The sequence below is a fragment of the Dromiciops gliroides genome, chromosome 2, assembly GCF_019393635.1.
Source record: "Dromiciops gliroides isolate mDroGli1 chromosome 2, mDroGli1.pri, whole genome shotgun sequence".
NCBI lineage: Eukaryota > Metazoa > Chordata > Mammalia > Microbiotheria > Microbiotheriidae > Dromiciops > Dromiciops gliroides.
The window spans coordinates 90,074,974-90,101,223 of record NC_057862.1 but is presented as its reverse complement, the minus strand read 5'-3'; the positions used below and the strand labels follow the sequence as shown (position 1 = coordinate 90,101,223).

Here is a 26,250-nt window from a genome sequence, read left to right as displayed (position 1 = left end):
GTTTTCAGTGACTTACCCAAGGTCACACATTGAGGAAGGGATCATAAGATATCATTAGAGCCCTGTGCTTCTGACTTGAAAACCAGAGCTCTTTCACTGAAGGTATTAGGCTCAGTCTGTGAGAAAGATTTTCGAGAGATGCCTTTGAAGACATTTGAAATAGATGGGAGGCAAAGGTAATGAGTAGTTTGGCATGCTGATAATTCAGGGTCACACCATCCAAATGAGAAGGGACCCTATGCTAGCCAATTCTCAGCGCTCCACACACAACTGAGTCAGCCTGGAATTGGACCTTTAAATGGATCAAAGGGACAAAGCCCAGGTTGAACATTCTGCCTTTCCCCAAGTCTTCTGTTTATCTTCTTTCCAAGGAGGATTAGTGCTATCTTCATAGTCCAGTTAGCTTCAGACTAAGCTCTATGAATGGCACCATGTGGTGGGGGTGGGTATATGAAAGGGTAAAGAATTGAGATGCCTAAATCCATCTGGTCCCTCTGTAGCAAAGCATATTAGGATGTTATTCTTTTTCCTTTTTTCTAATCTTTTCCCCATTCTCTTCTTCTCAGACGACCTGGATTTTATATCAGTATATGGCACTTATTACCTGGGTGACCTTGGCCAAATCATTCAACTTCCCTGAGTCTCAATTTTCCCACCTATAAAATGAATGATTTGGACTAATCTCTATGATTGCTTTCAGCTCTAAGTTTATGATTCTGTAATCTCTCCCCAAGTCATGATATCACCTCATAATTGTAGGAAGGTAAGGAAGAGAGTTACAGAGTTTTAAAACCAGAAGTGATCTTCTTGTATAAAATATCCTATGCTTTTCTTATATTTTTAAAAAAATATATTTTATTTTAAATTTATGGAATAAAACAAGCATTTCCATAGCATAGTATAGTAAAAAGATGATTGCATATGAAACTTCAAATCTATTAAATACAACTTGTTATTCCTTTTAAACATATAATAAAGTTATCATGTAAATTTATTTTTTTCCTTCTCTCCCCTCCCCTGCCCTAGAGATGGCTACCATTAGATATAGATAGTTGTGTGTATCTATGTCTATATCTATATCCATAGCTATATGTATATCTATCTAATTATTCTATATATGCTTCTATTTAACAGTTCATTCTTAATGCAGATAGCATCTTTCCTCATATGTCCTTTATATTTAATTTGGGTATTTATAATAATCAAAATTATTTATTCACTCAAAGTTGTTCTTAAAACAATATTACTGTTAATGTATACAATGTTCTCTTGGTCCTGCTCATTTCACTACATTATTTCATGCAAGTCTTATCATGTTTTTTCTAAGATCACCAAGCTCATAATTTCTTATAGCACAGTAGTATTACATCACAATCAGATACATCAACATGTTCAGCCATTCCCCAATTGATGGACACCCCTGCCATTTCCAGTTCTTTGCCACCACAAAGAGCTCCTATAAACATTTTAGTCTTTATAGGTTCTCTTCCTTTTTCCCCTAATAATCTTTGGGTATAGAACTAGTAGTAGTATTGCTTATCTCCTTTGGACCCATCTTTTCTCCCCATATATGGTATATCATTATCATAATTTTCTTTAGAACACACAGACCAGCCCAAGGTTCTTGGTCAGTTTCAAGTCTTCACTCACCATGAGATGGTCTTCATTGGCATTATTGAGGCTATTATTGAGACAAATATTATTGAGGATATTATTGAGGCAAATAAAGGTAGCAGGCCCCAGTTGTCTAATTGTTTGGTGAGATTTTGGAAAAGTATGGAAAAATGTAGTGCTCTTTAGAATATGCCCCAATCTCCTGTGAAACAGACTCAGTGCTGTATCAACAACAACACCTTTCGTTGCTTCATGATGTTTTAAGATTTTCAGTTTAGTGGAGACAGAAATCAGGAAATGTGTGTTTTACTGCTATCTTGATCTGTGACCTTTAGTGAGACACATCACCTCTCTTGGGCCTCAGTTTCTTCATCTATAAAATGAGTCAAATGATTTCAAAGATCCCATTCAGTCCTAAAATTCAATGGATATGTGTGCATGTGTGCTAGATTCCTATAATGCAAATATATATATATATATATATATATATATATATATACTTACATATGTGTGTATATGTATATGTATGTCTATATCTATATCTATATCTATAGCTATGTATCTATCTCCAAAAGTACCTATAAAGCTTTAGAGAACAGCAGTGGGGCTCTGTGTGTATCTGCACATATGTGTTTATCTGTGTACAGATGTGTGTATATGTGTGTAGAGCAGCAGTGGATAGAGTTCTAGGCCTGGAGTCAGGAAGACTGATATTCTGATTTCAAATCTAGCCTCAGATATTTACTGGCTATGTGATCCCGGGAAATTCACTTAACCCTACTTGCTTCAGTTTCCTTATGAGCTGGAGAAGGAAATGGCAAACCACTCCCATATCTTTGCCAAGGAAACCACATATGGGGTCACAAAGATTCGGATACAACCACAATGACTGGATAACAACAACAAAATATATGCATGTGCATATATGTGAGTATGTATGTAGACACACACAGGACCCATTGCTGATAACTAAATCTCTAAATCTCTAGGTGTTTTTTGGTAAGAGGATGAAAACCCAAAACCCAGAGGAAAGAGTCAAGGTGCTCAAGATCCCACAGTTTGTTAGTGGCAGAGATGGACCTAGAACTCAGCTCTCTTGAATTTCAGACCATGGAGTTAACCTGATTTTGTCCTTTACTTCCTTTTTGCAAACCCATTGCTTTAGGAGTGTTAAAGCCTGATCTATTATTCCCACAGGCATTATCCTTCCACTAGGCAAACTGCTCTAGGGAAGAGGCAGGAGCAAGGCTTTCTGGGCTATGCTCCCAAACAGTGACTGCTCATTGACTTTAACTGGAGCCAAATACCACCTCATTGATGTTCTAGTAGGACGTGATGTTATACCAGGTCTTTTGAGACTCTTTCTTTGTTTTCTTTCAGATTTACTGAGTTTTTGGACCCATTCCAGAGAGTTATCCAGCCAGAAGAGATCTGGCTCTATAAAAATCCACTGGTGCAATCAGACAATATACCAACACGCCTCATGTTTGTAAGTATTGGGTGATTGCATGGAGCATTCGATAGCCCTCAAAATTCTAAAAAGCACATTTTTTTTGTATTTGTGTTCCTAACCTCTGCTAAAATACACACACACACACACACACACCACAACAAAACAAACAAAACAAAAACTCCTGGGAAAATTGGATAGGAATAAAAGCTTATCATTTCCATTTAATTAAAATCATAGAATCCCAGAGTTGGAAGGGACATGATAGGTCATTCAAGTCAAAATTATGAGTGAGCTATTAGGGTCATGTAATAAATAGTAACTACTCAGTGCTTCAAGAGAAAAGACAGGATAGCAGAGTGTACAGTGAGTGCATTGACCTGCATCTCAGCACCATTCAATCTGGTTCCATTCTGCTATTGACTAGCTATGGGGTCTTGGGTAACTTACTACACCCACCTCTACCTCTGCCACAGACCATAGACTTTTTCTTTTTTCTTGGTTTGGACCTAAGACTTTATCTGTGCAGAGTCAAGCAAACTCAATTCATTGAGATCTACAGATCTGCAGTTCTTCTCTGTGATTTATAATCATCCAGAGTTGCCTGATATACTGAGAACTTAAGGGACCAGTCTCTGGTCACACAGCTAGTTCATGCCAGAGGCAATTAAACCATAATTTTGTTACCACCTCTTATTTATCCATTTATTTGTTTATTTATTTATTCATTCATTTTTTGGGAGGGGAGTGGAGAGGAAGACCAGAACTGTGATTTCATTGGCATAGGAAACCCTTGGTAAGGACCCACCCCCTCCTTTACCAATGTAGATTAGCACCCACTCTGTACTGTAGAATCTCAGGCAGTTGCTTAGGAAAGTGAAAAGCTAAATAACTTATTAGGGCCATGTACCTAGTCTGTGTCAGAGCCCAGTCTTTCTGATCCAGAGACCAACTCTCCATCCACTCAGCCATGTTGCCTTTCAGCATCATTTGTTAACATTATTTGATGAATTGCATTCTGTTGGGCCCATAAGATTTAGTGTGGATGTATAAAAACACAGTCAATGAAGTGTGTAGATTTCTAATACCTATAACATAAAAGTGAAAATTATTTTTCAGCACATGTCTTCCTTCTGGCAAGGCCAACTCTCTCACCACTAAGCCTCTTAGGGGCACAGGTTACTCATCTGTGAAATGAGAGGGTTAGCGTATATAACATCCAGAGTCTCTTCCCATTCTAGAGTTCCACAAATCTGTGTATATTCAGAGTCAGTGAATGTTGAATCTATTGTGAGATGTCTGTAAGGAAGAAAATTTGGTAGCCAATGAACTGGTCCTCATATCTGTTGACCCTGTAAGAAGAGCCTGAAATTGTGGATGAAATAATACCTAGTATAAATAAAATCTCATTATTTTGAAGTATAAAATATAAATAGTATATGTATCTTAATAACTAAAAGGTCTAAAATTTAAGAATACCTCAAAGGATCAAGCACATTTTTCATCAATGGAAATTTCCAGTCCTAAAGGTGATTAACTTTATTAATCAGTGTTGGTGTCCAAGGCAAACGCCTTCTCTTTGTGATTATACTTGGAGTAATGTTTTTAGGTTTTTGTCCTATGTCCTTTCTACAATATTATTTATCAATCCTGGTTCTACCTCTGCATAGCCATTACTATTTACATTCTCTGCTTCAGGGTTGGGTGGAAAAATATCAAAAGTAGATGTTGGAAGGTTTTATTTATTTTCCCCCTCTTTTCTTTTCTGCTAGTCTGACATATATATATATATATATATATATATATATATATATATATATATATATATATATATATATATGAGACAGAGAGACAGAGAGACAGAGAGAAAGAGAGAGAGAGAGAGAGAGAGAGAGAGAGTGTGTGTGTGTGTGTGTGTGTGTATGTTTATTTTTCAAGGGGTTTAATTTTGAAGAGTGAAGGACCCAGTTCAAAATAACCCACTAATTTACACCTTGAATTCTGCCAACTTTTCTATGGTAGATGAAATTTTGAGTTGAAAACAAACAAACAAAATTACGTGTTAGATATAACACAGACTATTTCTATTTATACAGAATTAAACCCCATGTCACTAACTGCTGAAGTGATTGAGCCAAAGGCTTTAAATGCCTCTACAGAAGATAATTTTGGGCTTGAAAAAGAAAAACACAACACCTCTGGTTTCTTGATGAGATCATTTTAATTAGTGATAATTGGAAGAATCTTTGTATATGGGAATTCACTCCATGCAAGAATAAAACAATCACTTCAATTGTTTTCTGATAATTATTTTTATCCAGAAAGAAAAGCTGAATTTCATAAACCCGAGAGAAGTAGAAGATGAGAACTCTGCTGTTGATATGGTATTTTATTTTGTTCTAAGTCCTGTGATTGGACACCTTTCCAATTCAATATAACACAGGTTATATTGAAATCAAAACTTCACATTATATCTAATCAAATTAGTCTTATTGCTCTAATCACACAAGCCTTGTGTTTGTCATTTATCTCCATTTCAGGACTCTCAAGCTGTAAAACATAATTTTGGAATTAATTTCCATGCCAGATTGTTGGAAATTTGTTACAGAGTCCTGGATTTATTTACAATGGACTTTTTGAAGTCTAGAGACAAAAGCCATGAATATTCTAGCTTCAGACACAAATAAGATGGGTGTACATTTGCATGTTGGCAGCTAGCAGAGAGGAAGAACTGAAGGGGTTTTTCAATGTTGTATTTTTTCCAAGGGATAGAAGTGTATTCAACTTGGTTGTATCCCCTGCTCTTTTAATGAAATAAGTTCACTCTCCATTTTATTAATACTACTTAATGAATTTCGTTAAGTTGGGTCCACAAGATTTAATGTCTGTCTATAAAAACACAATTAATGCAGTACATAAAATTACATCTGTAATATAAAAATGAAAATTATTTTTCAGCACATAAATTAAATAAGATCTTCTGAGTGCCATTATTAGAGATAATATTAAAAATATTCTTTCTGCTTTTCATAGATTATTTCTAATAGCCTAGATGTGGATTAGTCAGATTTATAATTAATAGGACATATTTTTAACAAATATTTAATTAGCAGTATTCTCTCCAGGAGCTCCAAATATCTTTATGTAATACCTTAGAAATTGACCATATCATCAACTGAGTAAGAAAAAAGATAGAAATGAATCAAAGCTATAAGAAATGATAAAGAAGAGACCAAGTATAATCTAAGACCTTCCATCTAATTTATCATACAAACTTTTGAATCCTACCTATTGACACAAACTTTTGGCTCAAAGAAATAGGACATGGGCAAAAATAGGTAACTCAATAACCATTTCTTAAAGAAGTATAAGCAATGCAAAACAGTTGGTACAGTGAAAAGTTCAGAAGGACCCATATGCTGCCTGAGACAACAAATACTTGATTTCCTTGCTAAGTGGAGGGATACAGACAGCTAAAGGTAACATTGGTTTAGGGGACCAGCATATTTGCAAAATATTATAGTATATAATATAGGATTATGATTAACTATGATTAACACAATTATAACATAATTGATGAAATCTGGGATATAGGTATGGAATATAAGCAAATATGAGAAATACTGCCTCCTAAAACAGTGACAAGTGGGCAAGGAGAAAACAAGCCTGTTAAGCTTTTCCAGGAAGGAGAACAACAAATAGAAGTGAAATGGAACAGATGCACAAATATTTATTTATTGATTGATTGATTGATTGATTTTTATTTTTTTCAAACATTTATTTTTAATGCTATCTATTTTATCAGTGATTGAATTCTACCCCCTCAATATCCCCATGTAAATGACAATGGAATTTAAGAATATAATTTTAGGAAAAATTATATGGAGCTTATACCTTTTCTACCAGAGATAATATAATTTTCAAGGTCTTCAGGCATCACCATCAATTTCTAAGACATTTTTGAGAAGAATATTTCTAAAGAAAGGACAAGAGTATGGGTGCAGCTATCCCCAAAGAAAAGTAACTGGAAAGACCTCAGTGACTGCTAAACCAAATCCCTATTTTCTTGGGTCTATATAATCTTTATGAGAATAGTGTATACACTCAGTGTGTTTCAGATGAAAGTACAGGAATGCAGCAGGCAGGTTTACATAGACAATTTTCTATAGCTAATTACATTTTCACAATAACACAATTACTACAAAAGTGTAGAAATGTCAGTGTGTGGCATTTGTTGATTGCAAGAGGCCATTTGGTTCACTACAATAAAATGCAGTTTTATTGGATTCTCTCAAACAAGGTAACTCCAATAAATATGTTAAAATCATGCATAGTACCAAGACCATGGAGCCAACTTTATTATACGATATGCTGAGTACCAACTTCAAGCAAAGAATCATAGAGGGAAACATATGCTCACCAAAGGTGACTTCTATTGCTATGGAGAGGGCCCAGGAAAGATGGATTGTATATTCATGTAGTGGTTCTCCAGATGTTATTGTTTATGGGCAATATTGTACTCATTTCATCAATACCCAGAAGGGGTTTCTAAGTGAGATCCATAGTTACTCAAAAGAGCTTAGCTCTTCCAAGTGTTGCCATGGTGTCTATAAAGATACAGAGGAAGGCAGTCAGTATATTGGCTGGCTTCTCCATGGAAGACTTTAGGGAAGATAAGGGTTGTACAGGGTGAGAGGACACAGGTTGTGAACAGCACTGGTAGAGGAACTACATGTGCCACAGATCACAGATACATTGAAATAGTAGACCTAGGAAATAAATATATTAGCCTCTTATATTGACTTATTTCTATTGAAACACAAATGTCCTAAATAAAGCATATTTTTATTTCAATAAATATTAAGTATTCAAAATATTGTACTTAACATTTAAACATTTAAAATATTATAAATTTCAAGCTTCTAATTAATCTGCTTCAATAGAAGAAATTTCAATATGGAAATTCCCCCATGCCCATTATATCACAGTTCTGGATCCATCCTATACCCCCAAAATTTTGGGGTGGGTTTTTTGGCAAGTATGTCATGCTGTCAACTCACCCATTCCATATACTCCCCCCCACCTCCCCTACCATTTTCCCCCAATATATGAATAAAGAATATTTTGGGTACAGCTTGAATTAACCCAATTTTTTCCCTTCTTAGGCAAATTAGCATTTTGACCATTTTTATGTTTGGGGTTCCTTTCCCCTCTTTCCCATTTCCCTTTCCATTCACCTTTTCCTTCCCCATTTTCCCCCTCTCTTTTTGATAGCTAGTCTTATTGACCTAGTATTTCCCAGATGATATTCTCAATAATTGAGCATTGGTAACAAATCATTTTACAATAATATGATCAAACAGTAAAGTGAATTCAACAAAGGTTTATTAAGCACCTACTGACCTATACTCTAGGAGGGTAACAGTAGATAAGACATGTTTTCTGCCCTCATGGAGCTAGCAGTCTTGCATAGGGGAGGACAAGACACACAGAGAGAGGACAATGATGACACCAAATAATATGATAAGTAAAGCCACTACAGAAGTACAAAATAAAGTGTTATGCTAGGTCTGAGGGGGATGGTCTTGTCAACAAGTGAGTAGGAAAGAGAGATGAGATAAAGCTTCATGGAGGAGACAAAACTTGAAATGCAAAAGAGAGCAATTCAGTAGGTGATGGGGAGGAGAACATTTATGACAGAGGCAGTAATGAGAGTAGGGAGGCAAAAGAATGTTCGTGTTGTAGGAAGCGGTAATTTAATTTGGCTACACCCTAGAGTATGTGGAGGGAACTGAGATGGGATTATCCTAGAAAGGTAAGATGGGACCTTTGTGGATGTCTTGAATGCAAGGCAGAGGAGTTGATTTGTCAGCAGTAGAGAGGCATTGGAGATTTTTGAGCAGAGGGGCAAAGAAGTCATCTCAAGGATCACTTACTGTTTTGGTGATGCTTTCTTCTGAGTACGAATCTGTGATCTTGTTGGTATGGGGAACTCTTTGGCAAATCTCGATACTTAAGCAGGTCACAACCCTCAGTGATGGTTAAATTGTGAGGGCTGTCTGAGGCACATAGACATTAAGTGACTTATGCTGGCTCACATGCCTAAAAAGTGTCAAAAGGTGGATTGGATTCCAGGTATTCCTGACTCTAAATCCCATATTTAATCTACCCTGCCTCACTGAAAGTAAAAGAATGGTTCACTTTCATTACAAAAGAGTCTGCCCTCCTTAGAAAGGCAGGTGGGCATGAAAGGAAATATTTAACTCTAATGCAAATTCCTTGATGCCTTTATCATACATAGAAAAATGAGAAAAAGAGATAGATAGTTTTCTTTTCTCATCCATATTCACAAAACTTCAATTGATATTTTTCATGATATTCCCAAGCTGTTGGTAGCCATTATGGAAGATGTTTCTTTTATCTAAAAGGGGTCATAATTCCTGTCTGAGGATATAAAATATATCAGAAAGTCTCCAGTATCTTTATTAAGAATTTATCAAACATGATTTAGACATAAGAGGTGATACCATAGGTAAATTAGGGGAGAAAGGAATAGTCTACCTATCAGATCTTTGGAAAGGAAAACAGTTTATGAATAAACAAGAGATAGAGTATATTATAAAATGCAAAATGGATGATTTTGATTACATTAAATTAAAAAAAATTGTACAAACAGAAGCAATGCATCCAAAATTAGAAGGGAGGCAGAAAGCTGGGAAACAATTTTTGTGGCCAGTACTTCTGATAAAGGCCTCATCTCTAAAATATATAGGGAACTAAATCAAATTTATAAGAATCCAAGTCATTCCCCAATTGAGAAATGGTCAAAGGATATGAACAGGCAGTTTTCTGATGAAGAAACCAAAGCTATCTATTCCCATATGACAAAATGCTCTAAATCTCTAATGATTAGAGAGATGCAAATTAAAACAACTCTGAGGTACCACCTGACACCTATCAGATTGGCTAAAATGACAAAAAAGGAAAATAATAAATGTTGGAGAAGCTGTGGGAAAATTGGAACACTAATGCCTTGTTGGTGGAGCTGTGAACTGATCCAACCATTCTGGAGAGCAATTTGGAATTATGCCCAAAGGGTGATAAAGCTGTGCATACCCTTTGACCCAGCAATACCACTTTTGGGTCTTTTTCCCAAAGAAATCATGGAAAGGGGAAAGGGACCCACATGTACAAAAATATTTATAGCTGCTCTTTACGTGGTGGCAAGGAATTGGAAGTTGAGGGGGTGCCCATCCATTGAGGAATGGCTGGACAAGTTGTGATATATGAATACAATGGAATACTATTGTGCTGTAAGAAACGATGAGCAGGAGGAGTTCAGAGAAACCTGGAGGGTCTTGCATGAGCTGATGATGAGTGAGATGAGCAGAACCAGAAGAACATTGTACACAGTATCATCAACATTGAGTGTTGATCTACTGTGATGGACTATATTCTTCTCACCAATGCAATGGTACAGAAGAATTGCAGGGAACTCACGATAGAAGAGGATCTCCAAATCCAAGAAAAAAAAAAAAAAGAACTGTGGAGTATAGATGCTGAATGAACCATACTATTTCTTTTGTTTTTGGTGCTGTTGTTTTTTTCTATTTTGAGGTTTTTCATCATTGCTCTGATTTTTTCTCTTATAACATGACTAATGCAGAAATAGGATTAATGTCATTATGTATATATATATATATATGTATATATATATATATATATATATATATATATATACACATATATATCAATCAGATTACCTGCTGTCTAGGGGAGGGGGGAGGGAGGGGAGGGAGGGAGAAAAATCTGAAATTGTAAAGCTTGTATAAAAAAAAGTTGAGAACTATCTTTACATGTAACGGGAAAAAAATAAAATACTTTATTAATTTAAAAAAAAAGAATTTATCAAGGGGGCAGCTAGGTGGTACAGTGGATAGAGCACCAGCCCTGGTTTCAGGAGGATCTGAGTTCAAATCCGGCGTCAGACACTTGACACTTACTAGCTGTGTGACCCTGGGCAAGTCACTTAACCCTCATTGCCCCACACAAAAAAAGAATTTACCAAGATTTATTCTCTTCCACTTTAAGAATGGTTTCCGTTTTAATTGTGCCCTTTTTATGATGTTTTAGTATTAGCCTGTATGGTAGGATGTCCATCTCTGTGTTTTCTTTGGTATGAAATCAACAAGCCCATCTATATTTCTAGATATCTTTAAGAATAAATTTCTTCATTGTTATATATCTTTAAAAACACCCCAAAAGATCAAGATGTCTTCTGGTTACCCCTTTATTGCAAGTCATAACCTATCCAGAAGACATATTATTTTATTGAACATTGCTAATATTATTATTAAAAATAGCAGCTAGAATTTATATGATACTTGGATGTTTGTGGGGTTCTTTACAAATGTTAGCTCATTTGATCCTCACAAGAACCCAATGAACTATTGAATATCATTATTCTCACAAATAAAGAAACAGAGGCTGAGAGTTTAAGTCATTTGCCTAGGGTTATATTGTTAGTATCTGATACAGGTTTTGTACTCAGGTATTCCTGAATTTTAAATTTAACACTCTATCTACTGTTCCACATAGTTACCTATTATCACTTTAATTATAATTTGGAAATAATATTTTATGTTTAGGGTTTAAGGTGCCTCCTAAGAAGACAAATATGAAATTGATGGGTTTAAAAACAGGGGAAATATTAGCAAAGGAATATTATGATAGACAATTTAATTTTTACAGTGAAAATTCATAGAATCTTAGAGATGGAGGGTGCCTGAGAGAGATCATTTAGGCTCTTAAAAAGTCAAAGCTATTTATACCTTTCTTTGTGATATGATATAATAACTTGCTGGCAGCAGAGAATATTGCTGAGGTGCAGTCTACAAATGCAAAAGTGATTTTTATACACCCTTTACACAGTGCCTTTTGATTGAATACTTAAAATCACCTAGGAGTTCTTAATGGTTTCATTTACCCCAGGGGATAGTTCACTCCTGCTTAGCATTTCTACATAATTTACAACTTCTACACACAATAATAAAACATTCTTCTCATAGGGACTCATCCCCTTTTCTCCCCTCCATCCTTTTTACCCTATAATACCACTGAACGCCAGGGTATTTCCAAAACATTTCAGATAGTGAAATACAACAAATGAGTCTCCTGGAGGAATGGCCCACTTTCTACTTACAGATAATGTCTCAAAACTTATGTTGCCACTACTTTCACTTGTTTAGTCAATGAACTCCGAGAGCCAGGATCTGTTACTTACACAGGTCATACAGAAATCAACTTTGTTCATTGGTAAGGAAGCTATTTACTCTGCACCTGTGGCCTTCTCATCTGAACTCCATGGTAACCCCGGGCCCTCATTCATAACCAAGGGCAGAAGTTGCCCAGAGCTTATGTTTTTCCAGTCTGGTTTACCCGATGAGATGGCTCAGCTTCACCGTTACTCCGTCCCCAGAGGATCTGAAGAAACAGGTAACAATTTTTCTAAGGAAAAGAATGAAATGACTAGATACTTGTTTTTTCTTCTTTTACCACTTAAAACAGCACAAATTCAGTAATAAGGCCCATAGAATGAAATCATGAAATTCGAAACACAGAATAATTAAAATGTAGAATCACAGTGTAATTGATGTGTCTCTTACTATGATGATAGAAAGCCAACCTCAGAGTCAGACCTGGATTTGATACCTGCCTCTGATGCATACCAGCTGTGTGGGCATCAGTGCCTTTCAGAAAGTTCTCTATGAGCCAGGTTATGAACGGTTTTGTATGTCATGGTCACAACCTATGTGTAATAGTAATATTCAACTGCATCCTGCCATGTGAGTGAGACTAGCTTCCCATTTAGTTGTTATTCAGTGCACTGGTATGGTTATTTTAGTAGTGAAAGAGTCAATCAGTCAGTATTTTTAAAGCACCTACTATGTGTGTGGCATCTTGTTAAACACTAGGCATAGAAAGGAAGGTAAAAGACAGTCCCTGTTCTCAAAGGCCTTACAGTCTAATGTATCATGCAAACAACTATGTATAAATACAGGCTAAATTGAGAATTATCTCAGAGAGACATTACTAGCATTAATATTAGTTAGGGGGACTGGGAAAGGATTTTTACAGAAGATAGGGCATTACCTGAGACTTTAAGGAATCCAGGGATACTAGGAGGTGGAGATGAGGTCACGCACCAGGCATGAGAGACAGCCACTGAAAATGCCTGAAGTTAAGAAATGGAATTGTCTTGTTTGAGGAAAATCAATGAGGCAAGTGTCAGTGGATCACAGATAATATGGAGGGGAGTAAGGTGTAAGAAAACTGAAAAAATAAGAAGTGTTCAGGGTACAAAACACTTTAAAAGCCAAACAGGATGGAGTAGGCTGTGGGGCATAAAAATACAAAGAATGGACTAATCTCTACTCCTGTCTCTGGGAAGAGACAGGAAATGCCTCCATAAATATAGAAAGAATAAATATAAGGAAGTTGGGGGGAAGACTTCTAAAAGCTGAGATCAGGAGAAGCATCATGTAGAAGATGGCTTTGAGCTGAGTCTTGAAGGAGGAGAAGGGTTCAGTGAGACAGGTGAAGAGGAAGTACAGGAATGCCAAGATTTGGTGATAGATTGGACATGTGCTATGGAGTCAAGGAAAATGCCAAGGTTATTATGTTGCGAGAAGGAAAGAATGGTGGTGCCTTAAACAGAAATAGGATATTTTAGCAGGGAATATGTTTGGGAGGGCAAGATGTTTTGGATATATTAAGTTTAAGATGTCTCTGGGACAATGAGTTTGAAATACCTAGCAGTCAGTTGGTGATTTCATTCATTCAGTCAACTAGCATGGATTAAGTGCATATTATGTGCCAAGTACTCTGATATGGGACTAAAGCTCAAGTCAGAGACTAGGTGGTCCTGGATATGTAGATTCACTGGTCATGGGAATAGATTATATGGGTGTAAAAAAGAAGGTAATCCAGGGCAGTGCTTTGGGGAACACTCACAGTTAAGGAGAGGGTTATGGATGATGACTCCGCAAAGATGACAGAGAGAAAGCAGATAGGAGAACAGAGAGTAGTGTCACAAAAATCCAAAGAGGTAAGGCACAGGAGGTAGGATGGTCACCAGTGTTAAATACAGCAGAGGTCAAAAAGGATGAAGATTGGGAAAAAAAGATCAGATCTGACAATCAATAGATCTTTAAGAACCGTTGGAAAGAGCAATTTTAATTGAGTAATGAAAGCAAGAACTAGTTTCAAAACCAAGAGACTTGAAAGACACAGTTCCTTTACATATGAGTAGTCACCTTGTCTTTTCACCATAATGTGAAGACTTGTAGAATTTCATAGAATTTGAGAGCTGAAGGGACCTCATTGGCTACCTAATCCTACTCCTATACAGAAGGCATCTCCAGTATAACATAATGGACAAATGGTTGGCTACCCTCTATTAGAAGACTTCCAAGGATATATTGGAATATAATGAGAACTCATCACCTCTGGAGTTAGCACATTCCACTTTGGGTCAGCTCTTATTATTAAGGAGTTTTCCCTAACATCTCTTTGTAACTTCCAACTCCAGATTCTTCCCCTGATGTCTGAAAAGAACAAGTCTACTCCCTCCTCTACATGAAAGGCCTTCAGATACTTGAAGATCGTTATTATGTCTTATCTCTACCTCTAGTTTTCTCCAGTTTGTGTGGCTTTCATCATCTTAATTGCCCTGCTCTGGATACTCTCCAGACTACTTCTTAATATCCTTCTTAAATTGTGGCACCCAGAACTGAGCATGGTACATCAGTTGAGGTGTGATGAAGGCAGAGTTCAGTGAGAATGCCACCTTCTCTATTCCTGGAAGTTATGCCTTTCTTATGCAGCTCATGTTTGCATTATCTTTTTTTTTTTTTTGGTTACCATATCACACTGCAGATTGAACATGTGGTCCATTAAAACTGCTAGATTGTTTTTCAGAATACCCGATGTCTAACCACACCCTTTCCATCTCGCATTCGTGAAGTTGATTTATATGTGTCTCTGTGTGTGTGCTTGCAAAGTGTAATCTTTTTTACATTTATCTCCATTGAGTTTTATCTTCTTAGATGCAACTTGAATTTTCAAAGGAATTGATGTCAAACTCATTGGCTTATAGTTGGCAAACTTTTTTCTTTTCCATTTTTTAAAATTGGGACACTATTTGCTCTTCTCTAGTCTTGTGGCACTTTTTCCATTTTCCATGATCTTTCAAATGTCATTGAAAAAGTTGTCAGTATCTGGATATAATTCATCTAGGCTAGGTGAGTTGGATTCATAAATAACAAGAAGGTGTTCTCCTGTAATCTTCTTGCTTATCTTGGGTATCCACTCCCCAGAAGTCATAATTATAATGCCATTTCCAGTGCAAAGATCATTCTCTTTGACAGAGAAAGAAGAGGCAGAATAAGGATTGAGTAGCTCTGCCTTGTCTTTATTGGTAGAGGTCATTGTATTATCCCCCGCCCCCAGAAATGTACTTATTTCTCCTTTGATCCTCCTTTCTCCAATATAGCTTAAAAATTCTTCCTTTGTGGCTTGAAGTACCCTTGCCAACCTCAGTTCCTTCTTACTTTTAAAAATCCTGACAATGTTTTTTACAAGATCATGACACACTTTTCCCCCAGTGGTTCCTATCATTTTCATCTCAGCAATCAGTTCCTCCCTATTAGTGAGAATTAGAAACAAAATAGACTTTCTCCACATTGAGCCCATTTTGAAGGGTAAAATTATCACCAGGCAGGTAAAGGAGCTGCTAATTACTCTACTTTTGGCAGAGAGAGAAACCCAGCTGATGTCTAGATAGCTGAAGTTCCCTATCATTACTCTATTATGCCGCTATGCCGTACTTGTAATTTATTTCTTAAACCTCTCGTCTATTTCCTTTTTATGCTCAGGTGATCTGTACTATATATTCCAATGACAAAATCACTTTCTTTTTCTCCTTTCACCCAAACATTATGGAACTGTCTTTGGTTCCTGGCTTTCTTCATAGGAATATACTTTCTTAATATACAGTACTCTCTCCTCCCCTACACTTACCTATTTTTTTTCTTTTGAACACAATTTACCTATCCAGAACCATGGTCTAGTTACATGTTTCATTTCCCCAAGTCTCAGAGGGTCCCTATGAGGTCATATTTGCCTTTTGGTTTATCTTTGTTGCCTAAACTTTTAGCATTATGTGGATAAGCATGAGGCTAGGGGGGGGGGGTTCCCCTGCCTTATTGGTTTCTTGGATTTTGTTTTATATGAGTTTCAGGGTATCTCAACTGTTTTTCTTGTCCCTTTGTAGCTTTTCTATATGGTATCTAATTAGGAAATGGATACACACATATATACATACACTAACATATACACACTAGGACTGGAGTCAGGGGGTGTTAGTTCAAATCCAGCCTCAGACATGTATTAGCAATGTGAACCATAGCAAGTTATTTAACCCTGTTTGCTTCAATTAACTCATCTGTAAAATGAGTTCACTATATTTGTCAAGAAAACCACAACTGGGGTCATGGAGAATCAGACAGGACTAAAACAACTCAACAATAATAATAACAACAACATTTTTTTTCCAACCTTCATCTCTTTTAGCTTAAAACTTGTTTGATTAAATTCATTAAATACCAGAAAATATATTCTTGCTGTAATTATTAGGTGCTCTTGCCAAGAGTCTATCATCTCCATATTTTAAGCCATGGCTCAAAAATCCAAATTCATTTCTTAAATGCAACCTTTACTGGAGAATAAGAGGGAATTGAATGGGTTAACCAATTGATCTGTGATATATACTAATCAGTTCACCATATACTAATCAACTCACCAATACCAGTAGGTATTTTTCATCTTATATTAAATAAACTTCATTAGTTTCATTTCCATTCACAAGCCTGCTTTTAATGAAGGGAAAATTGAGGCACACAGTAGTTTACATGATGTTTTTTCTTTGTGTTTTTGTTTTTTGTTTTTTGGTGAGGCAATTGGCCAGGGTCACACAGCTAGTAAGTGTCAGATGTCTGAGGCCGGGTTTGAACTCAGGTTCTCCTGAATCCTAGGCCAGTGCTTTATCCACTGCGCCACCTAGCTTCCCTTACATGGTGTTTTCATGCCTTGCAGCTATGATGGGAAAAGAGTTTATTGTATACTTTTAGACCCCCTGTTGTAAGCATCAGCCATTTACCGCATACATACATACATGCATACATACATACATCACTCATCTCATTAAGGGATTTTTTTTCCCTCTCATTTTTATTCCCATATTCTTTCCCAACACGTATTTATCCTTGCTATCACCATCCTAATTTTTAAGGAAAAAACAGTTTCGTTTCCCCCGACCCCGCCTCACCAAGTGATTTTCTCTCTCCCTACCTCTTGTTGGACTTGAACAGTTAGTAGCAATAATCCAGAATTTTCTCCGACTTGGTTAGAACAATTGAAGAAGCAGGCATGATGTTTAATTAATTATAGTTTGTTGAAATTAGTTGAAAGAATGAATCACTATTCATATCCATTTAACTACTTTTCTGAGCACCAGTCCCCCCCCATCCCACATGATAACTTAATCTGGACTATCAAAGTTTACCACATCTCTCTTCCCTTTAGCTTGTAACCCTACCATTTTAATGGTAAAATCTTTACTAAAAATAGAGATTTATGCAAATGAATGTATCATTTGTCATTCTTACATGAAATGGATATACGAGGATCTAGCTAGAGCATGTTGAGAAAGAAGTATAAGGCTGTACAAATGACATTTGAAAGAAAGGAGAAGAGAGAATTTTTATGGGAAGACATTTACATCACGGGGACATATGGCATATTGTTCAGCGTTTCAATGAATTCCTCCACAGGCAAAGCTGAAGGGCAAAACTACAAGATGGGAAGGAGCCTGGAGACTTTTTGAGTTAGAGGCTGCTTCCAGCCAAGTGCAAGGGGTTGCAGTGTGTTGCCATGTATGCTAAAAATGGACTAGGAAGCAGGAGTTGAATGGCAACAAGAGAAAGCAGAGGTTTCAATCTGTGTAGCAAGTAAAATATTTATTGAGTGCTTTCAGTGGACAGATATGGAAGAAGATACACAGAAGAAGAGAGATCCTCCCTATTTCCAATTTAGTAGGGATGACTTGTATATGTGTACAAATAGCAAAACTAATGATGGTGATAGCAGCTAACATGTATGTGATACAGTAAGGTTTCTGCAGCCTTTCCTTCCTCCTCAAATAACCATGGATTTCCCCATCTCAGAGCCTATTTTATCCTTCCAATAAAATTGAAGCTACCTGAGGGCAGGAACTGTTTCCTCTTTATTTTAAATCCCCAGCACTTGCCAAGGTGCCTTGTCTTAATAAATGTTTATTAAATTTTAATCCATGATGCTATGAAGGAAGATAAGTATTTATTAATCACCTCCTATGTTCTGGGCAACAACCCTGGAAGACAGGTGTTATTACTATCTTTATTTTTCAAATGAGGAATCTGAGGCAGGCAGAGGTTGTGACATTCCCAGGGGTTACTTTCCCAGGGCTAAATATCTGGGGCCCGGGTCTGAATTCAAATCTTCCTGATCCCAGGCCCTGAATTGTACTTATTTTGACACCTAGCTACCTTTGAGGTACAGAGTGCCAATGCTATCATCCAAAGAAACTGATAGTTAGAAAGCTTCCATTCAGCTATATGAGTTGGTCCTGTTCCTACAACAGCATTAGACTTGTGATAAAAATCCAGAAATCCTGACTGTGGGTCCTGTAATCTATGTCATACTGCTATTACAATAATAAGCAGAAGGAGATAAAGAGGCACCATAGCACAGTGGCAAGAGCTGGGTCTGGAGTTAGAGGACTAATTTTGGACCTGGCTCTGCTACTCGCTACCTGGTGTGACCTTTGAAAAGTTACTGTTCCTTCAGTTGTGTCATCTGTAAAATAAGAAGCTAGATCATTTCTAAGGTCTCTCCTTGTAGTAAATATATGATCCTATCATCCAGGATGAGGTCAAGTGACCAGACTCAGGTGAATCACATCTTTAGTAACTCAGAGAATTGGCAGATGTGGTTGTTAAACTGTGATCCATAATCCCTGAAAGAAAAGATTGGAGAACCGGAGAAGTAGTAAAGAATTCCAAATCAGGGGGCAGCTAGGTGGCGCAGTGGATAGAGCACCAGCCCTGGATTCAGGAGGACATGAGTTCAAATCCAACCTCAGACACTTGACACGTACTAGCTGTGTGACCCTGGGCAAGTCACTTAACCCCCACTGCCTCGCAAAAAAAAAAAAAAAAGAATTCAGAATAACCCATGGTGGGACAGATTGGTGGTCACAACACCTACCTCCCAGGGTTGTTGTGAGGATCAAATAAGATAATATTTGTAAGGTGCTTTGCAAACTTGGAGGTGCTATATAAATTTTAGCTTATTATTATTTTAAAAATTAACTAAATGGGGCAGCTAGATGGAGCAGTGGATAGAGCACTGGCCCTGGATTCAGGAGGACCTGAATTCAAATCCGGCCTCAGGCACTTAACACTTGCTAGCTGTGTGACCCTGGGCAAATCACTTAACCCCAATGGCCCTGCAAAAAAAAAAAAAAAAAAAAAGAATGACCTACGGTGTCCTGACTTTCAAAAATGGGAAGAGAATGGATTGTACAAACTCTAGGCCGCTGAGCTGGAATTTAATTCTTGGCAAGTCTTTTCATGCATGTTATTAAAGGGATCTGATGTGAACCTAGAACAGGAATCAGTGATTACAAAGAACTGACCTCTCTTCACAGAGAACAGGCCATTGCACACTTATTTTAATTATTAACTGTGTAATTTAAGATTCTAAATGTGGATTCTAATCTGTTCCCCCAGTTTTGGGGGAAACTGACTAAAATCACTGATAAAACGAGTTTAGGTTTTTAAGGGTTTATTGAAAAATTGAAAGAAAAAGATTGAGAACAGAATTCCAACAACCTGTCATTCCTATCTTTCCTCAAATTTCCTGTGAAGTCCTCTGCCGCCACCACCATCAAGTCAGGAACCCAAAAGCGAGAGAGCTCTCCACGCAGGGTCCCTTTCCTCCTTCCTGTCTCCTCCCAGAAAATAGGAGGCTCCTCAAGTTGATTGGCTGGTAGCCTTGATAGACAGCACCCATGAGTAAACGTCATTTCCTGACGCCAAGGAAAAGCCACAATGCCTCTGAGGCATTTTCCTCATGGTGGAGCTTTCCCACAGCAAGTCTCCAGTAGGTGGCATCATAGCTAATAATAATAATTAATAATAATTTGCATTTGTAAAATGCTTTAAGGTCTTGAAAGTATTTTACATATGTTATTTTGTTTGAGCCTCACAAAAACCCTAAGAAGCAGGTACTACTTTAATCCTCATTTTACTGGTGAGCTGAGGAATGAGCAAACGGGCCAGTAAGGTGGGACAGTGGATGGAGTACTGGGCCTGGAGTCAGGAAGACTCATTTTACTGAGTTCAAATCTGGCCTCAGACATTTACTAGCTATGAGACCCTGAGCTAGTCACTTCACCCTGTTTGTCTCAGTTTCCTAATCTGTAAAATGAGCTGGAAGAGGAAATGGTAAACCACTCAAATATCTTTGCCAAGAAAACTCCAAATAGGGTCACAAAGATTCAGACACAACTGGATGCATACAGATGTTGTGACTTGACAAGGGTCATACAGGTAGTAAATATCAGAGACCAGGTTTGAACTAAAGTCTTATTAACTCTGGGTCCAGCACATGCTCCACTGTGGCCACCTAGCTTCTTAGTGTATGGATAGTTAGTAGGCTGTAGGCTCCTCTTCCTGGGTTTAAATCCAGCCTCAGTGCACTTACTATCTGTGTGACCCTGGGCAAATCACTTAACCCTGTTTGCCTCAGTTTTCTCATCTGTAAAGCAAAATGGAGGAAGAAATGGCAAACCATTCCAGTATCTCTGCCAAGAAAGCCCCAAATGAGGTCATGAGTGAGATATTACTGAAATGAATGAATAAACAAGAAAAAATATGCACAGAAATCCAATATCCTTTTATCTTTATCTCATTTCCATAAACCTTACTCTGATACTCTGAACAACAATGTTCCTAGAAGCTCCAGGAGTTCTGACTAAAAGCTTCAAGCCTGTGCCAAGCCATGGATCATGTGTCTGTAATCCAGGAACTCACCTGCATGATCATCTAAAGGTTAGACACAGAATGATGACTATTGGAGGCAGAAAAACTCATGGATCCAACCCAACCCAACAACTAAGTAAAACACTTATTAAGTGATTGCCCCATGCCAGGCACTGAACTCATCTCCTTAGATACAAATATAAAACAAAACAAAACAAAAATATCCCAAACCAGATCCTGCCCTCAAAGAGCTTACTTGAATTCTACTGGGGCAGGGGGAGAGGATGAAAGTTGTACTTAAACACTCCAATAGAAAAATCTATGCAGATACCAAAAACAACATTTACATAGTGCCTTAAGGTTGGCAAAACATTTTTAAAAAATTATCTTATTTGATCCAAAACAGTTCCAAAGAACTCATGGTGGAAAATATTCTCCAGATCTAGAAAAAAGAAGTGTGGATTCTGAATGCAGAAACCATACTCTTTCTACTTTTTTAGTGTTTTCTTTTTTGAGGTTTTTCCCTTGTGTTCTGATTCTTCTTTCACAATATGACTAATGCAGAAATAGGTTTAATGTGATTGTGCATATATAACCTATATCAGATTGCTTTCTGTCTTGGGGAGGGGGAGAGAAGGGAGGGAGGGAGAAAAGTTTGGAACTAAAAATCTTATGAAAGCAAATGTTGAAAACTATCTTTACATGTAACTGGAAAATAATAAAATACTTTTATGATTTAAAAAAAATAAAAAATATTATCTCATTTGATCTATCAACCCAGGGAGGTAGGTGTTATTGTTATCCTCATTTTAAAAGATGGGAATGCTAGGGAAAACAGAAGTTTAATCCCTTGTCCAGGATCATACAACTAGTAATTGTCTGAGGCAGGATTTGAATTCAGATCTTCCTGACTTTAAGACCCTCACTTTAAATAAGTAAACAAAAGGTAATTTTTAGGAAATAGAAAGCACTACTAATGAACAAACACTATCTATTAAAGGGGAGAAGGGTTATAATTAACGTCTAGCATAACATAAATGGGGCTCCAAAACTAGGAATATGAAAACAGCTCACTTTTATGTGAGAATTCTTACTCCAACACCAGATATGTAAAGATGATCCCTTGTTGGCAAAGATTTATATTTGTATTGGGGCATTACATGATGGGGGCAGAGGGAGATATTGGCATTTGATGGGTACGTTGCCCTTGAAGAATGATTCCCTACAAGATGAGCAGTCCACAAATGAAAGACCTTCCGTGAGAGGCAGAGCCAAGATGGCAGAGAGAAGACAGCAGGCTGCCTGAGCTCTCCTTCAGTTCCCTTGAAAAGAACATTAAATCAAGCCTCTAAACAGATTCTGAAACTAGAGAAACTACAAAAAGACAGTGAGACACAATTTTCCAGCCTGAGATAATTTAAAAGACTTCAGGAGAGGTCAGTCTCACTTGGGCAGGGGCAGAGCACAGTTCACCTCAGTGCAGCACAGTATGGAGGGGGTTGGGGCAAGTCAGTGGGAAGCGATAGGCCACATCAAAGCAACTGAGGCCCCTTGATCTTGGCTTGGTGGACTTGTAGTGCAGTGGGCCAGTGGTGAGATCCACCAGCACAAACTGAAAGGGCAGGCTGCCAGCTGGGGGCCACCCACAGGACAGGGTGTGACCAGGCCTGGCCATCCTAGCATGTGCCAGGAGCAAGCACAGTGAGCGAGCCCAGGGAGGTGAAAAATCTGTACACCATAGAGGCCTCAGAGTAGAAAGCCAGTGACACAGCCCCTATCTCCCAGCACAAGAAGTTTGAAACAGTGACCCTGATGGCCAAGGAGTGGACCTCAACTTAAAAAAAAAAAGCTGCAATATGAATAAGAAGCAAAAAAGGAACTCTCACCATTGAGAGATTCTGTGATGACAGGGAAGAACCAAACACAAATTCAGATGAGGACAATACTCTCAAACTGCCTACATGTGAAGCCTCAAGAGGGAAGATGAATTGGTCTCAAGACCAAAAAAGCCTTCTTGGAAGAGCTCAAAAAGTATTTTAAAAATCAACTGAGAGAAGTAGAAGAAAAAATGGGGAGAGAAATGAAAGCAACACAAGAAAATTGTGAGAAAAGAATCAGCAGCTTGGAAAAAGAAGCACAAAGATTGACTGAAGAAAACCATTTGGCCAAATGGAAAAGGAGATGCATAATCTGACTGAAGAAAACAGTGCCTTAAAAATTTGAATTGGACAGTTGGAAGCTAATGACTCTATGGAACACCAGAAATCAGTCAAACAGAATCAAAAGAATGAAAAAATAGAAGAAAATGTGTGGGAAGATAACTGACCTGGAAAACAGATCCAGGAGAGACAATTTGATAATCATGGGACTGCCTGAAAGCCATGATCAGAAAGAGTCTAGACACCATATTCCAGGAAATTACCAAGGAGAACTGTCCTCATATTATAGAATCAGAGGATAAAATCATCATTAAAAGAATCCACTGATCACCTCCGGAAAGAGACGCCAAAAGGAAAACTCAAAGGAATATAGTAGCCAGATTCCAGAATTATCAGGTGAAGGAGAAAATACTCCAAACAGCCAGAAAGAAACAATTTAAATATCATGGAGCCACAGTCAGGATTGCTCAGGACCTGGCAGCTTCAACATTAAAGGGTCTCAAGGCTTGAAATATGATATTCTGGAGGGCAAAGGAACTTGGATTGCAGCCAAGCATCTATTACCCTGCAAAACTGTTCATTCTCTTTCAGGGAATAAGATGGACATTCAATGAAACTGGGGAATTTCAAGGTTTCCTTATGAAAAGACCAGAACTGAATAGAAAATTTAGTCTTAACATACTACTTATAACTCTTGAGAACAGTATATATATATACACACACATACATACATATTTGGGCAGACAGAAGGATTATACAAAGAAGGTATAAATATAAATTGCCTTACATGTGATGATATAAAGAAAATTAAGGGGTTAAAAAGTAGTTTATGGGGAGAAGAGGAAAGGGGAGGTGGAATGGGGTAAATTACATCCTATGAAGAAGTGCAATAAACCTATTACAATAGAGGGAAATAAGGGAGACTTTGTGAACATTGTTTCAACATTACTCTCACTAGATTTGATTTAAAGAGGGAATAACATATATGTACATTTGGATAAAGAAGCTTAGTATATTCTTTAGGAAAATAAAAGGGAAAGGGGGAAAAGGGGGACTGATAGAAGGGAGGGCAGAAGCAGTGGAGAAAAGGGTAAAGAAAAGGGAGGGGGGCTGATAAAAGGGAGGGCACATTGGGAGAGGCAGGGGTAAGAAGAAAAAGGATGGTGAGGAGGAATAGGGTGAAAGAAGGGAAAAGTACAAAGTGGGTAAATAGAATGGAGGGATATAGACAGCTAGTAATAATAACTGTGAATGTGAATGGGATGAACTCTGCCATAAAACGGAAGCAAATAGCACACTGGATTAAAAAACAGAATCCTACAATAGGCTGTTTACAAGAAACACATTTGAAGCACAGAGATACACACAGGGTAAAGGTAAAAGGTTGGAGCAGAATATTTTATGCTTCAGCTGAAGTAAAAAAAGCAGGGGTAGCAATCCTTATCTTAGACAAAGTAAAGGCAAATCGATTTAATTAAAAGAGATAAGGAAGGAAACTACATCTTGCTAAAAGGTACTATAGATAATGAAGTAATATCAATACTAAACATGTATGTGCCAAGTGTTATAGCATCCAAATTCTTAGAGGAGAAGTTAAATGAGTTAAAAGAGGAAATAGACAGCAAAACTATACTAGTGGGGGATCTGAATCTTCCCCTCTCAGAATTAGGTAAATCTAGCTACAAAATAAATAAGAAAAAAGTTAAAGATGTGAATATAATGTTAGAAAAGTTAGACATAATAGATGTCTGGAGAAAACTTAATGGCAATAGAAAGGAATATACCAGGACTCATGATGGAAAATGCTCTCCAAATCCAGGAAAAAAAAAAAGAACTGTTGAATCTGGATACAGATCAAACCAAACTGTTTCTTTTGTTTTTCTCTTTGGAGATTTTTCCTTTTTGCTCTGATTCTTCTCTCATAACATGTCTAATGCAGAAATATGCTTATTATGGTTGTACATATATAACTTATATCAGATTACTTGCTATTTTTGGGGGGAGGAAAGAGAGGGAGGGAGAAAAATTTGAAATTAGAAATATAAAAAAACATGTTGAAAACTATCTCTACATGTAACTTGAAAAATAATAGTTTATAATTTATATAAATATATAAATATAATTTATAATAATTTATATGGAAAAAAGAAAGGCATATACCTTTTTCTTAGCAGTACATGGCACATATTTAAAAACTGACCATGTATTAGGGCACAAAACCTCATAATCAAATATAGAAAGACAGAAATAGTAAATGCATCCTTCTCAGATTATGATGCAATAAAAATAACATGTAATAAAGATCCATGGAAAGGTAGACTGAAACTTAACTGGAAACTAAATAATTTCATTCTTTTTTTTTTTTTTGTGCAGGGCATTGGGGGTTAAGTGACTTGCCCAGGGTCACACAGCTAGTAAGTGTCAAGTGTGTGAGGCTGCATATGAACTCAGGTACTTCTGACTTCAGGGCTGGTGCTTTATCCACTGAGCTACCTAGCTGCCCCAATAATTTCATTCTAAAGAATGAGTGGGTCAAACAACAAATCATAGAAACAATCAATAACTTCATCCAAGACAATGACAATAATGAGAAAACATACCAAAATTTATGTGATGCAGCCAAAGCAGTGCTTAGGGGAAATTTTATATCTCTAAATGCTTATATCAATAAAAAAGAGAAAGAGGAGATCAATGAATTGGGCATGCAACTTAAAAAGCTAGAAAAAGAACAAATTAAAAATCCCCAATTAAACACTAAATTAGAAATCCTGAAGATTAAAGGAGAAATTAATAAAATTTAAAACAATAAAACTATAGAATTAATCAATAAAACTGAGCCAGTTTTGTGAGAAAACCAATCAAATAGATAAACCAATAGATAAAC

The 26,250-nt window shown here is 37.1% G+C and overlaps 1 protein-coding gene across 2 annotated transcripts in view; it reads left to right on the top strand.

Moving 5' to 3' along the window:
* PLPP4 (phospholipid phosphatase 4) overlaps window positions 1-26,250 on the top strand; it is a 227,514-nt gene that overhangs the window by 68,222 nt on the left and 133,042 nt on the right. For both annotated transcript variants that reach the window (XM_043988922.1, XM_043988921.1), the window contains exon 2: window positions 2,995-3,103. In XM_043988922.1, coding sequence (XP_043844857.1) covers window positions 2,995-3,103 — 109 coding nt within the window. The remainder of the gene's footprint in view (window positions 1-2,994; window positions 3,104-26,250) is intronic.